The sequence below is a fragment of the Falco naumanni genome, chromosome 12, assembly GCF_017639655.2.
Source record: "Falco naumanni isolate bFalNau1 chromosome 12, bFalNau1.pat, whole genome shotgun sequence".
NCBI classification, from domain to species: domain Eukaryota; kingdom Metazoa; phylum Chordata; class Aves; order Falconiformes; family Falconidae; genus Falco; species Falco naumanni.
In genome coordinates, this window is record NC_054065.1 from 12,016,680 (window position 1) to 12,030,864 (window position 14,185).

The 14,185-nt window shown below is 36.6% G+C and overlaps 1 protein-coding gene across 1 annotated transcript in view; it reads left to right on the forward strand.

Annotated features, from left to right (window-relative positions):
• Positions 1-14,185, forward strand: part of TTC27 (tetratricopeptide repeat domain 27) — a 125,923-nt gene that overhangs the window by 71,600 nt on the left and 40,138 nt on the right. The window contains exon 10 of the mRNA XM_040612002.1: positions 937-1,050. Coding sequence (XP_040467936.1) covers positions 937-1,050 — 114 coding nt within the window. The remainder of the gene's footprint in view (positions 1-936; positions 1,051-14,185) is intronic.

Below are 14,185 nucleotides of genomic sequence, written 5' to 3' on the forward strand. Positions count from 1 at the left end.
AAAGCCACTGGGGTTTTTTCTGCAGTCTGCAACTATCTATAGACAAATTTATTTTCTCAGAGAAGCTGGATTGTATTTGTAGTGTCAATGAAATTAGCAAGGATGTTTTTCCTGCTGTCTCCTGTTTCAAAGTGAGTAACAGAAAAATGATATGCTCTGTCTGAAACCATACTGGAAAGAATCCAGGTGGTCTGTACGTTATTAAGGGATATCAAAGTTGTATTGGCTACGTATCTCCTATCGGGCTTTCCTAAAAATCAGTGATTGGAGACTGGCACCAAGTTCCTGGCATCAGGGCAGGGCTTTCCAAGTGATAACTTACCATATCTTTAGGAAAGCTTTTTACCTAGAATATTCCATATTCCCCATACATCTACTACACATCAAAAATTCTTCCTGTTATTCTCTAGTCATGGCAAATTCTAAATTAATTAATATTCTTCAGATTCTTAGCAATTTCAGCCTGTTTAATGTGGAGGTGCTGTTAATGCAGGCATCAGAGCACCTCATACATTAAGAGGGGGCAAAAGAGAGCTGGTTTTGTTCAGCCTTAAGAAGCAGGATCCCTGCTGCTGTCTACAGCTATCCAGTATGCAGGTGTGGGGAAGGCTGAGCCAGACTGCTTCAGTATCGGATTCTGTATTTTCCTTCCATTCTGAGTAGCTATTTTAATTTGTGCAGTTTGGTGTATACAGCATATGGGTACGTGTACAGACTGTATGCAGTCTGAAGGAGAAAAAAAGTTTTGATGCCTTTTATATTGAAAATAGATTAAGGTAATCTGTACAGCCTTCAATTCATCAAAGAGACTACAACCGTGTATTTGACTTTCAGACTAGGAAACAGCATTCATGCTCAAGAACACTGTTAAAAACTTTATTGTCTTCAGTGTCTTTTAAAATGAAATAATGAAAAAATGTTTTTTTTCCTCTGCAGTGCTTGCTTGCTCAGCCAAAGTTCTGGGCCATTCAGACATCAGCCTTACTCCTTCGGACCAAGCTTGAGAAAGGAAATACTCGCAGAATGGAACGGGCAATGAAGCAGACTCAGGTAAGACTTCTGAGCTGCCTTAAGTAGAGGGTTTTTTATATGTCAAATAGAAACAGGCAGGAGTTAGGAGCTTCTGCAGTTCCTTTCTGCGACCTGTACAGTGAGATATTTTCTAATTATGTCTCTAAATTAGATCCATAAACCACAAAACCTTATATGTCTTCTGGTCTTGAGATAGTCTTACATGTACAAGTAATAAATGGTCACTTTCATTCAAAAAAGTGACAAGTTTTCAAGATTGAAACTAAAATCTGTTTTCTTACCTCTAGTTTTAGACTTCTGATCTGAGGAGGTTAAGTTCATGAATGTAAAGCTGCTACTGCTATCATATTTTCAAAGTTTTCACTCAAGTAAATCATCTGTAGAAAGCACTTAAATTTGTAAATAGTCACTGGTATTGTGAGAACAAAGAAAACACATTTTTGAATAAAGCAGCGCTTTCAGTTTAGCATTTTTTTGTGATACTTAGTGATTAACATTTTTATTGCGAGTTTGAGGCAATGATTAAATAATCTAGCTCCAAACAAATAGATCAGTTTTCAAACACAAAAAAGAAATTTTAAAATTCTGAAGTGTGTTAGCTAGTAGGATTTTTTTACAAAATAGATTTTTCAAAGGAAAGGTCTGTAAGCTATAGAAATATTAATTTTTCCCTTCATATTACAGAGTTTTGTTAGCCATTTTTCATCTTTATGCTGTTAAGTCTTGTCACACATGAACAGCAGGCATTTCTATGTGTCCATTAGGCAGCAGTCCTGCTGACTAAAACAGTTGGGAATGTATAAAATTTAGGATTATGGTGCTGTGTAATTAAATCCTGAAAAGCTGATGTTTCATTTAAAATCATTATTGGTGCTTGGCTCTTTGAAGGAGTGCAGATTGGGTGTGCTGGTGCATTTTTCTTTTGCTGAAGAGGACACGCAGTTGCTCTAGTGGAATTTCCTGGGGTCATTAGAAGAGTGTCAATGAAGCCAGGATTCCAAGTCTAGGAGATGTAGCATCTGATGGCAATTGGGAAGCAATCTCAGGATCCTTGATGCCCATAGCCATAAAACAGTTGCAGTGTCTCCAGCATTTTTGTCTACCTTGATTAAACCTGAGTACCAGAAATTGGTTACACTAAACAGTTTGACAGTCTTATGATGGAAATCTTCACAAAGGCGTTACTATTGCAAGTACATTTGTGTGACTTTGTATGCTGAAACTGTAGTAATGTGAGAGATTTGATTAGTATGTGCTGTGATATTTTGGGAGATGATCTCAGAGGAGACACAAAATCTGTGGTTTTAAATACTGTCTTCTAGTGTGCTTCTGTTTTCTTTCTTTTAAGTTTTCTAGACCTTTGAATATAATGACATATTTGTGTTGATTTGATATGGTATCAAGCTCAGTTTCCAAAAATAGTTAACAGTTGTTTGAGGATTGATACGTGCTAAAATAATCAAATAACTTGAATAACTTTCCATTTAAGGTTTTCATTCCTGAGTTCCATCAGATCAGAATTTTTTTAATATTGTGGTTTCTAACAGTTGTAAGAAGGAATCAGAAAACATAGTGAATGATATTATTTTTATATGACACAAGTTTTTTTGATATATCATCTTCATGAAGATGCCAAAGAGCTAGTGAGTTCTGCAGCCATTTATTGGTAGAAAATGGATTTCAAAACCATAGAATTTTCATAGAAATTGTTTTGGTGGGGTTTGTTTGTTTGCTTTACAGTTTTATTTTTACTAGTTCAGATTGCTGTAGAAAGATTAGATATTGAAGATTAAGGAAGGAGGTGGGTGTAAATATGATTAGATACCCCCTGTTTGCAATATCAATTTTTTTAAGTAATTATAAAAATTCTTGTAAGGCAGCTTGAATAAGAAGTGGTAAACTAAATCCTCTAGGTTAGTTACTTCAAGGGTGTCTGAGGGGTGCATGAGCCATTGATAGGCTCTGACGGTATTGATGCTGGGACTCTCCTCTTCTACTTTAACTCTCCTCCTTTTTCCCGTTTCCACCCTTACCTACTTCTATGCTGGGTCTGCAGCTGACAAGCATCTTTTTAGATTAATATCACTGGGCAAGTGTATGCTTTTTCAGCTCTAAAGCAAGCCAGGCTACATTGTTGGTTTGTCAAAGCAAGCAGGTTTTGGCTACATTTTTTTGTGGGCCTGGCTATGTATGTTTAACTTATTTTAATTATTTGAAAATAATTGCAGCTATTTTTGAAATGAGAGTATATTGGTTGAATTTATTTGCCGTGTTCCAAGTATTAAATATGTCCCTATCTTATGTTAAACAGTCCTTATTAAATGATTTTGTATTTTTTTCTAATTGAAAAGCTTCAAAAGGAATTGGAATGATAATTTTCAAAACCTTTCTCTGATTACTTTAAAAATCTGAACTACAGGTGATGTAGTCTTTGGAACAGATTTTAAAATGATCGTTCTGGGTGCTCTGGAACCTACTTCAACTAGTAGCTAACTGAAAGTGAAGAAAAGAGATTTTTTTTTCTTGTTTTTTTCTGGATGCTGCTGGTTGTCTCTGTCCAGTTTTTGCCTAAGTGAGGTTTGGATCTACAAAAATAAGGTTAAAGATTTCTAAAGCCAGTACTTTTTTTTCAGCCATTTTTCTAAGAAAAGGAAACAGTATTTGAGAGCTAAAACAGTTATTTTACATTCCACTAGAATACTTAATCATGACCAGTATAACATACATTGAAGTCTGGATCAAGCTACTGCCAACCAAAATGTGACTCTGGATAGAGTATAATTTTTTTAAGATTGGGTGTTTGGTTTTTTTCCGTGTGGGTGTAGGTGAAGGAGGGTGAGAAGTGCTAGGGTGGAAAGAAAGGAAAGAAAGGGAGGGAGAAAACAGGAAGAAAAGGGGATGTTTTTTGATAAATAGCTATCCACATAACCAGAAACTGGCCATTTCTACATCAATTTTGGGATCTTCACCTACCTTCTATTGTAAGAGAGTAGTTCAGAAACTATTAATAGTGGAAAATGGGCTGGAATAAGCTGTTAAACCACAAATTACTGTGCACAGCGCAGCCAGAGCTCAAGTAATAGGATGGGGGAGAAAAAAGGAATTTTGAGTGGTCAAAGAGCTATGAAAAAAGAGAAAAGGAACGGGTGATTTAAAAAACAAAACAAACCAACCAGTTTAAAGCACATAACAAATAGCATCCCACTGTAGTTTCTTGATCTATGAAGCAAGTGTACTCTTCCATTTCAGTGGATCTTGAAATATTTCTAAGAACGCAGCAAAATGAATTAACATGCTGTGCTTTGTATAAAGAATGGTTGGGTAGAAGTGAGAGCATCGTTACTGCTGGATTACACTGGCAGTGGAAGAGGTGAAGCTGCCTTGTGCCTGGTAGACCAGTAGCCTGCTCAGGCTTGTCCTGCAGTGACTTGTTACAGCTACTGCCTGCAGCTTGATCTGGGTGGTTACACTGGCTACCTCAATGCTTGCAGCTTTTCTCAGCTTGTTATGTGCCCCTTTTTTGATTGTATTTTCTGCTGCTCGTGGCACCTGGTGATAGCATGCCTGTAAGCTAATCACTTGGTTTTCCTAACAGGCAGTAGAACATATGTGGTATTTCATATGCTTCACTCTTGCTTGCTTTTCTTGGCAGCAAAGGAATTTGCCTGTTACGGGGAGAGAAATGTGTCTTGAAAAGGGTGTTTTTAATAAGACTTCAGGAGACCTGGGAGCAGACTGGCAATATTACGGGCTAATCATTATGTCTAAGATCGAAATGTCACATGAGATCTTGTTTTATATCCTTAGTCATACACAGATGTATGGGGTTGGGAATTCTGTGTCAACTGCCCTGTAATTTTCACTTAAATAATACTTCAGAGTGTCGTTTTCTCCAGCAACTAATGTTTTTCTGTGTGTACAAGAAAGGGAAATAATGATTATTTTTGTGTGTGTGTGTGTGTGTAAATTGTTCTTACTATAGAAACGTGCTGGTTGGTGTTCAGTTCTTTCAAATCTGAAAAGAATTTATGTACATCTATAGAAAGAGAAGGCTGGTATCGATCTAACAGAACTGGCACCTTGAGCTCAATGAGCCTGAATGCAACTTTGCTGTTCTGTTATTTTCACATTGATGGTCTTTAAATGGTTATGCAAGGAGCTTATGTCATTTATCATAGAAATATATCCTTTTTATTTTCAAAATTAAACTGTCACCTCCTTGCCAACTTGCTCCCTCTGCTTTGCTTTACTTGGCTGTTGTTCTAAATTGGACAAGTTCAGCAGTTAAGAGGAGAGTTCAAAAAGGAGAGGGGAGCAGTATTCCTCCCACTAGGCTGATCTAAAGAAGTTTGAGGCTAACTTCTTTTGCTTCTCAAGTCATGTATCTTTCTGATCAGCCCTCTCAAGACCATGGTTGGAGCAATAGAAAGAGACTTTTAGTATGGCCAAGGGATTGACAGCTCTTGTCTGTTCAGCTAAATTATTGGATCACCTACTAGGAGTTCCTATTCCTATTCTTTAACCCCCTCTTGTACTCTAAGAGTATGTTAAATAAGATTTTAATCGTGCTTTTAGTTGTGCATGGGATGGGAGAGGAGAAGGAGGAGAAAAAATTATCGCTAATAAATTTGTTTCACATGAAGTTGAAAGTTTTAACAGAAAGTTATTAGGATCTGTGAGATGTGCTGATGAACTGAAAGAGATTTATCTCACTTCCTTCAGGAGTGTAGTAAGTGGAAGACAGACTTCTATCCTGTAGAGATCCTCCATTGATATCCCTATAGTTTTCAACTATTAGTTTGTATTTATTATTAGAACACATGTTCCAAATAGTGCTTGCAAAGATGAGAAAAACCAGGTGTCTTATAAAACCTTTCCTTGATGAATTCTACACAAGAACACAAGGTCTCCAGAATCCTAGAAATGAATGTTACTGCTTCAGAAAGCAATCGCAGGAGAGAGTGACCTCTTGGTGATAGTTATGATTTCAGTCTCAAGACACACATCTCCAGAATGTATTTTATTTTGTTTAAGCAGATGACAGATTTGACAGACAATGCTACATTACACAAGTGATTCTGGGGATCCACTGAACTCATTAGCACATTTAAAATAATTAAAGTGGTGGTGCTTGGCTCCCTCTGGTTTTCTTCCACTATGCAATTATTGGTTTTGTTGGAGGGAAAAAAAAACAAAACCAGGGATCCAGCCTGCCAAGAGTTATTCAAGTGCTTTTGTACTACTGGCAAAAAAAGAGAATATTGAATAGTATAATTTTCCAGGTAATTATTTCTGCCTAGAAGTTTTCTTCTGCAGTGTTGTATTTGCCAGTTTGGATCAGCGCTATTGGTGTGGGGAAAAGAATGAAACCATTCTTTCTGTGCTAAAGTTTCTTCATATTTTCTCAGCTAGTACTTTTAAAGTACAAACCTTTTTGCTTATGTGAGAACTATGTTCAGTGCCTGAGCTGTTCCGCTTCCAGTGTCAATGCACTTTCTAAAAGGAGCCAAAAATACTAAGTTCCCATTTTTTTCCAAATGTTTCCCATTGAATATTAGCTCTGAAGGCATTTACCTTTCTCCCTTTACAGTTTCTTTGCTCAGTGTCCTGACAATTTGAATGATGGTGTTAGGCATCATAATAATGTCAGATAGGAGAATCCTTAAGCCGTATTGAATAGTAATATTACACTTTTTTTAACAAAGTGATGACAGAGAGTTGCAAAGAAAAATATGAGTATCGACAGATTCCAGGAGTTAACTTTCACATCTTCTGCCTAAGCTTTGCCCTGGAACGCATGAGCATTATAAGCTCAACTTCAAGGAACTAAAGAATTCAAATAATTAAGTTCCACATGTAATCAGACCACATACAAGCTGTGGAGGACACGTTATTCCCACCTATTGCTAAATTGCATAGATGAGGCTTTACAGCTGTTCCTGAATTTGAATAGATTAGTCTCTGCTGCTGTATGTCATAAATATCATTGCAGATCTGAAGATAAGTGTCCTGAGGTGAGTTAACAAACCGTGTTAGCTATGCAGTACTGGTGGACAGGTTTTCTTGAGTCACAATATCCAGTGCATATGCCACGTATTACAAACCAGACCGTCTCTTATCTGTTAAGGCAGTTGTCTGTTCCTCCTATATTGTAATTAAACTCTGACTTAACAATGATAGCTTTTCTTCTTTTTATTTCTTCTCTGTCCTTGTCCTCACTTCCCCCTTTAGTGAAAACCAGAAAGCAAAGCTGACGGAAGAAGACTTTGGATCTATTTTTCAGCATTGACTGCAGTTGTGCCTTCCCCCAGAGCAAGCTGATTTGGGAACTTTAAGAGCAGTGTAACCACAACAGCTTGAAACTTAATGCAGGCTTACTATTTTGAAGTGTATCCAGTTCCTCTGCAGGTCATGCACCCTGTACAAAGTGTTACACAACTGCTGTTCACCAATAGCAGTATCAAAGCTAGCTAACTAGCTACAAACGGGGGACTTATCTATACAAGAAACAGTTGTCCTCTGTGGGTGAGTCTCCACGTGTGTGATTGCATGAGGCATATGGCTACTGGTCTAGGGCAGATATATGCAGCTATATAGAGCTGTGACAAAAATGCCAAATCATCTGATAGGAAAGGGGGAACCTTCAATGCAAATCTCTTTGGGAGGATGGACTACTGGACTACAACTACCTCTCCTGTTCCTGATTTATACAAAAACGCAGGTTAAACCTAAGGCCAGCCAGATATATTTGGCTTTTGAGACTGTGGAGTAAGGTTACAATGCTGCACTGCAAACAAATAAGCTGCAAGCATACCAAAAAGGGGGCAAGATGCATATATGGAAATGGGGAATGGGGATGTTCTTTCCCCAAATGCCAAATGATCTACCGTATATTTGGACTAACTTTAAATGTACCCCTGTCATGGTGAATTGATGGACGATATCAGTATTCTTGCTTTTTCAACAGAAAATGAGTGGTCTGGTTTTAAATCCATCCTTCACAAGCGAGCTGATAAATATAGCCTCTACAGGCTTTAGGAGAAGTTCTGCTTATACCTTTTGATATATCATAAAAATGAATAACATAATTGACAGGTGAAACAGCTTTTTCTTTGAAAGCAAAAACATTCAAGAAGGTACACTTGATTGGTAAGGATAATACAATAACTATAAAATTATGTTTCATATAAGTAACATTAAAATAAGTAAAAAATAAATGTAAATGGCATAAAGAAAAAAATCTACATTGTAGTTTTCTGAAGATTTTGTGTCCTCTTTAAGTGGATTTGTCCTGACGCTTAAGTCATTAACAGGCTTCAACATTGAAACCCATATCCTAAGCACTGGAACTCAGTAACTTTGGGCTCAATATTTGTCCAGAACAGTAAGCTCATAATTTTCAAAGTCACTAATGCTGCTGTGCTGTTACAGACCTCATTTGTTTCACCATGCTTCTTTAGGTGGTAGTGTTTGACTACAACAAAACATTCCAAATGGCAATTGCATAGGACATGCTCTATATTGCCTGGTATACTGCTTGGCTCTCAGTTTCAAAAGAAAAGGAAATACCAAGTCAGACATTCATGAATCCAAGTTACCTTCTGCTCGTGACCTTGACCTCTTTTGTGCTAATTTTGATATCAAAATGCTTTATATTTCATTTGGGATTGTTGGACTCATTTCCTCTTGTGTGCTTTCCTTCCCCACCCAGCTGCAAAAGCCCTGTTATAAAGAAATCGATGCTTTTTTTGGTAACATGACACTGACAACCTAAGTGAACATTTGTTTCCTAGTTGGCTGGCATTGGTTTCAAAGAGAAGTACACATTTGCAGGGCCTGGTATAGCTAACAAAAACATTCACCTTAAGAATCTACTACATGACTAATTTTAGAAAAAATACAGACACGCACAGTTCCAGCACCCTAATCAATAACTTCTGCTCCAGCATACTTTACCTTATAACTCATAACATCTTCTTGCATCTTAAAAGTTCACCTGGAGTTATGCAAAAACTCTCTTTTTGGTAGTCCAGTACTTCAAGTTCTTTTGCATAAATGTCTTACAAGTTTTTGGCCTCCTCGCCTTCCTGCCATCAAAATGATAGTATAGGTAAAACCAGTACCTTAAACTCAAGATGTAGTCTACTCCTGAGTAATTTTGGAATTTGAACTCATTACATTTGGATAACTTCAGATGATGATCTTGCTTTAAACATGTAGAGTATACTTAGGAAGTAAGTTTAAAGTGAAGAATTAATTTCTTTGCCCGAGGACAAAGTAGGAATGGAGTAGGGAAGAATGAACTACCAGAATATCACAAAGAAGTTCTGGGAAATGTTGTATAAACTGTAACTTTCCAGTTTTCCACTATTGAAAGTAGAAAAAAAGATACAGCTTTAACTGGTACACCAGAGAATTAGACTGAAAAAACTCACAGATAAAATGCCTACTAAAGGTAGGCAGTAAAACAAGTGTAATTTTTCTAAATGCTTGCTTTCTGAAGTGAGGTCAACAAGAAGTGGTAAGTCAATGTTTTTATACAGTAGGAAGTGTAGAAGAGTTGTTTAAAATTGGTAATTTAGCTGAATCACTTCATGCTGAATACTTGAAAATGTTAATATCTTTCTGCATTCAATATCTCTATTATGATGCAGTCACTACCTGTAGAACAACAAAGTTTAAAAGTCCAAGTGATAGCACAGTTATGACATAAGCTGGGGTAGAGAAAAACTGGTACATCCAATTAATGTTTAGATATTCTATTACAATATCTATTAAAACTACACTTATAATCAGTAATCTAAATTAACTTACACTTATAATCAGTAATCTATATTAATATACCAGCAGGACATGTTTTGCTGCTGAGGTTTAAAGGCAATTGGATGCATGACCTGGTGAAAATCTGGTGAAAATCATATTACCTGGGATGGGAGTATGCTGAAGTGGTAAACCAGTCTCCAGCAGCTGCCACGCAGGTGCAAAGGCATGTTTTCTTTCATAGCTCAACACGTGGTTTATTCAGAGTTGAGAAACTCCTTGGGAGCTGCTAAGACAAGACAGCATGTTTTTCTTGTTTGCTGTATGAAATCAGGCCTGAAACTGAGATCTACTAATTTTAATGTCTTGTAAAAACAGTGTAATCAGAACCTGTTTGTTTCTAAGATACATGTAAGAAAGGAGCAACTTGTAAATGCAAAACACAGTTTGATAGTTGTCTTTCTGGTTACAAGGCCTATGATTCTATTTAACTGGTATAGTAATGTACATTTGCTTTATTTGCTAATCACACTTCCATTTCCATCTAGAAAACTCTTAAGACAATGGCAGGTTAGTTTCTTTAGGATGTGAGAAATGCCATTCATCATTCTCTAACATTTGAATTTTAAAAAACCCAGGAATTTTTCACTAAAGATATAATTGTCTTAAACATGTTTACGTGGGATCCTCCTGGTTTAAAAAAAAAGAAAAAAGAAAAAAGAAGGCTATTTATAATTGAAGGACATTCTGATTCTCATTGCTGATAAAAATTAGTCTTTTAAAGGAACAGAAGTCACTAATGCAAAAAAACAAAACAAAACAAAAACCAACAGCAAACCAAACAAATAAAAAAAAAACCCAAAATTATTTGTTGGCTGAAATAATATTGATGTTTATTAATTCAAATTACATAAACATATCAGTTCTTTCTGGCTCAGGTATACTTTATCTTCAAAAACACAAGCCTGTATGAAGATTTCACTTGATTAGGGCTGTAGTCTATTAAAAATATGGAAACTATTTACTCCATAAAATGTTTTGTAAGAGCCAAATAAAGACAAACAGAATAATTTTTGCATTCCTTTGAGATTTTAATAGTTTTCAAGAACAATAAAATCATATGCAGAGCAAGTGTAAAATGCCCTGATGATGATAATTTTGCAGTTATAGTTCAGTAGTGGTGATCAGTTTATTATAGGTAAGAAATTACGTCAGTTAAATAAAACAAAGCAGTTGTCTTTGTCCTCCCACAGTTTTCTCCAAGGAATATATTCCTAGTCTTCCCCTGCAAAGCCTACTAAATGAATGAGTTTTTCAGCATGACAAGAAGGCACTAACCATGTAGGATACTGTAGTTCAAGGAGTTCCAAGGCCCTGGGTGACCTGTTCCTCAAAATGTAGAGGATGAATTCAGTCTTGAAAGACTAATTTATAGTCGTGCATGTAGTAGATAGGGCCTTCTTATTTACTGAAATGAAGCTAAGACATACAAAAACAATTCCTGGGAAACAGTGCAATAACAATGAGACAAATGTTATTGATAGAAGTGTTTGTGTCTGTGTGTTTTTTAATATTTTGAAAGGGATCCAGCATTGTTCTGAAAAATTCTTCCATCAGAAGGTATTTTAGTGCTACTTTAACCATTGCAGGAAATGAGAGACTAGAGAATGTTTTTGGTTTTAAAAGTATTCAAAGTGAAAGAATATGGAAATAGTAGTACTCTAATACTTGCAGAAGTTGGAATAGTAATAAGTCAAAGCCAATTTAGTAAATCCCAGAATTAGGGGTCCTTGCTTTTGTCCTTGTATATACTCACCCAATAAAAAAGAAACAGTCTGTCAGTAAGGCTTTTCTTTTCTTCTGATAGGAAAAAAAAACCACTTCCTCAGGTCAGCATACAACTGTGATTTTAAGAGAAGCCAATGTATTTGTTGTCAAAGGAGATTTTCAGAAGGAAATCTGATAAAAGCTGAAAAGAATTACTCTCAAATTTTAAAGTAGGGGCAAAAAAGTGGTTATATAGCCAAATCATGGTAGAGTCTGAGAACATTACACTGGAAGCATTTTATTTTTATCATGTAGAACAACACCAGAGATAATCAAGGAGAATACTTCAGGCAGTTTCTTGAACAACAGTTAAGAGTAAGATTTCAGCAGATCAGTTTCTGTGACAAAACTGATGAGGTATAAGCTGCGGAGATTCATAATCATTGACCTAGGATTCACAGACAGTGGGGTGAAGGGATTTGTAAAAAAGATCCTTAAACTGGTTACAAATCTTTGTGAGATAAATTTAAAAATAGTAAAGAAAAATAATGTTTGAAGAAAGGATAAAATAGAAGAGAATGGACTATTGTGTCATTAATGAGGGGAAAATGTTACTTTCTTTTTTTAGATTAAATGGTTGTATCATTTACAAAACCAAGAACTAATTGCAAGAATGAAAATGTTCATGCTTTGAAATAAGTTGGTAACTATCATGCTATAGTAGGGAGTGACAACTGCTTTTTCTGTGTTTCTACCAAAAGGATTTCCATCCTGCCAAGGGCCTAGCTCTTCAGTAAGTTACAGCGAGGGGAGGGTTATTAAAAAAATTATTTAAAACAGTAATTGTATGTGGCTTCTAAATGTTCAGAGGTAGGAAATTTTGGGAATCTGGTATGTAAAGAATCAGTTGATTGGAAACTGTTATACTGGGAACAAACTGCAATAGTGTGGGCTGAATGTAGCTTCTAACTAGAGAACTGCTGGCCTAACTGATTTAGTTCCTGTTCCATTTATCATTATGAATTAAGGAATATATTTGGCTTCTGAACTTTCCAAACTGATTTAAAGACCATTGAATCAAATAATCATTTGGATCAGTGTATGGAGAGTTCTGTGATATATTGACTCTTTTCAATATTTCCATTTGCTTTTGCAGTTACCCAGTTTCTTCACAGTATTGCTGTCTATCTGGATGTGGTAAATTATAGCACTGCAGTTTTGTGATAAGACTTGGGCAAACAATACGACCTACCATGCCTGAAACTAGATTTTAAATGGCATAAATATTGTTGTTTGTAGCTATTATGCACATTGCTGTGCTACACCCGCCCATTTTTCCAGATGCAGATCTGCACAAACATTGAAGTTGCCTAGAAATAGAAACATTCAGTAAATGATTCTACCAAAGAACACTTCATCTCTCGTTTTATCTGTTTTCCCCATGTAAAATGCGTGCAAACATAATCATTATTAATGTTGCAAGTTCAGACACTTAAAAGTTACAGAATGCCGAATCACAATGCAATCTTCAACTCCTTCAGGAGTGCTTTAAGCACTGCACCTTGCCAGGTCAATTCCTCTGGTCTGAAATCTGCTTTCTTCCCTCTAGTTCTCCATTAAAGGTGCAGACTGAGGACTGGATGAATGGTCAGAGGCCCAGCAGACTCATGGGCTCAGGTTCTTCTCTTCCCCTGGAAAAAACTGGTAGCAGGAAGCAGGCAGTGGCAGCTGCTGGTGGAGGAGTCAGTTTGTGCTTTAGACCTCTCCCTCTGGCCAAGGTTGGGGTATCTCAAGTAAAAAGAGGCAGCTGAAAGCAAAATGCATCTGTTCCTTTGTCAGCACTGTGCTACCTCCTCCTACAGACCTACAAGAAAATCGCCTCCAGTGCAAGGCTGGTGCCATTCAAACTTGCAGCTGAGTGTCCTAGGTTAAGTAATTGAAGACTATTAAAGGATTGATGGGTATACATGTTACACCAGTTGATATTTTGTTTCTACAGCCCATGGGTTTGTTGGGCAAGATTTTTAGTATCCTGAGTCCCTGTTAAGTTGTAGTTGCTCTTCTGTGAAGTAGCAGAAGACCTGTAGTCCAGTCTCTGACCCTCAACCTGTTTGGTGCAAGTGACTGGCAGGACCGTAAAACGCCTTCCAGCTGAGTGAAAATTTTATTTTGGTTTGGTTTCTGTATTAGTTGTGTACCAGACAGGCTGTGCCAAATATTGCTATATGATTGTGGAAAGAATTGTGGTTTTGTGGATTCCTCCTGTTTTGATAAAGAACAACTGAGTGTTGATGTGCTTCTATTTGAGTATGTCATACAATCAGGCATGGACTATTTAATACATTTAGAGTGTTTTCATTTTTACTGGAAATTGAACTGATTTCAAGCCAGTTGTTGCTGAAGATGCTTATTTTCCTCTTTGGTGAGTAGATAAATCATTAACAGAGAACGATAGGTTTGTTTGATTTTCCCTGATGTATAGAGAGCTTTCCAGGAACACGTGAGGCTAGATTGGATGTCTTTCAAGAAAATACATATATTGAAAACAGACTTCTTTACATGTGATTGCCTTTCATTGGGATAGCTGAAGTATAAACACTTTGCCTGTGTGTCATATTTCTGATGT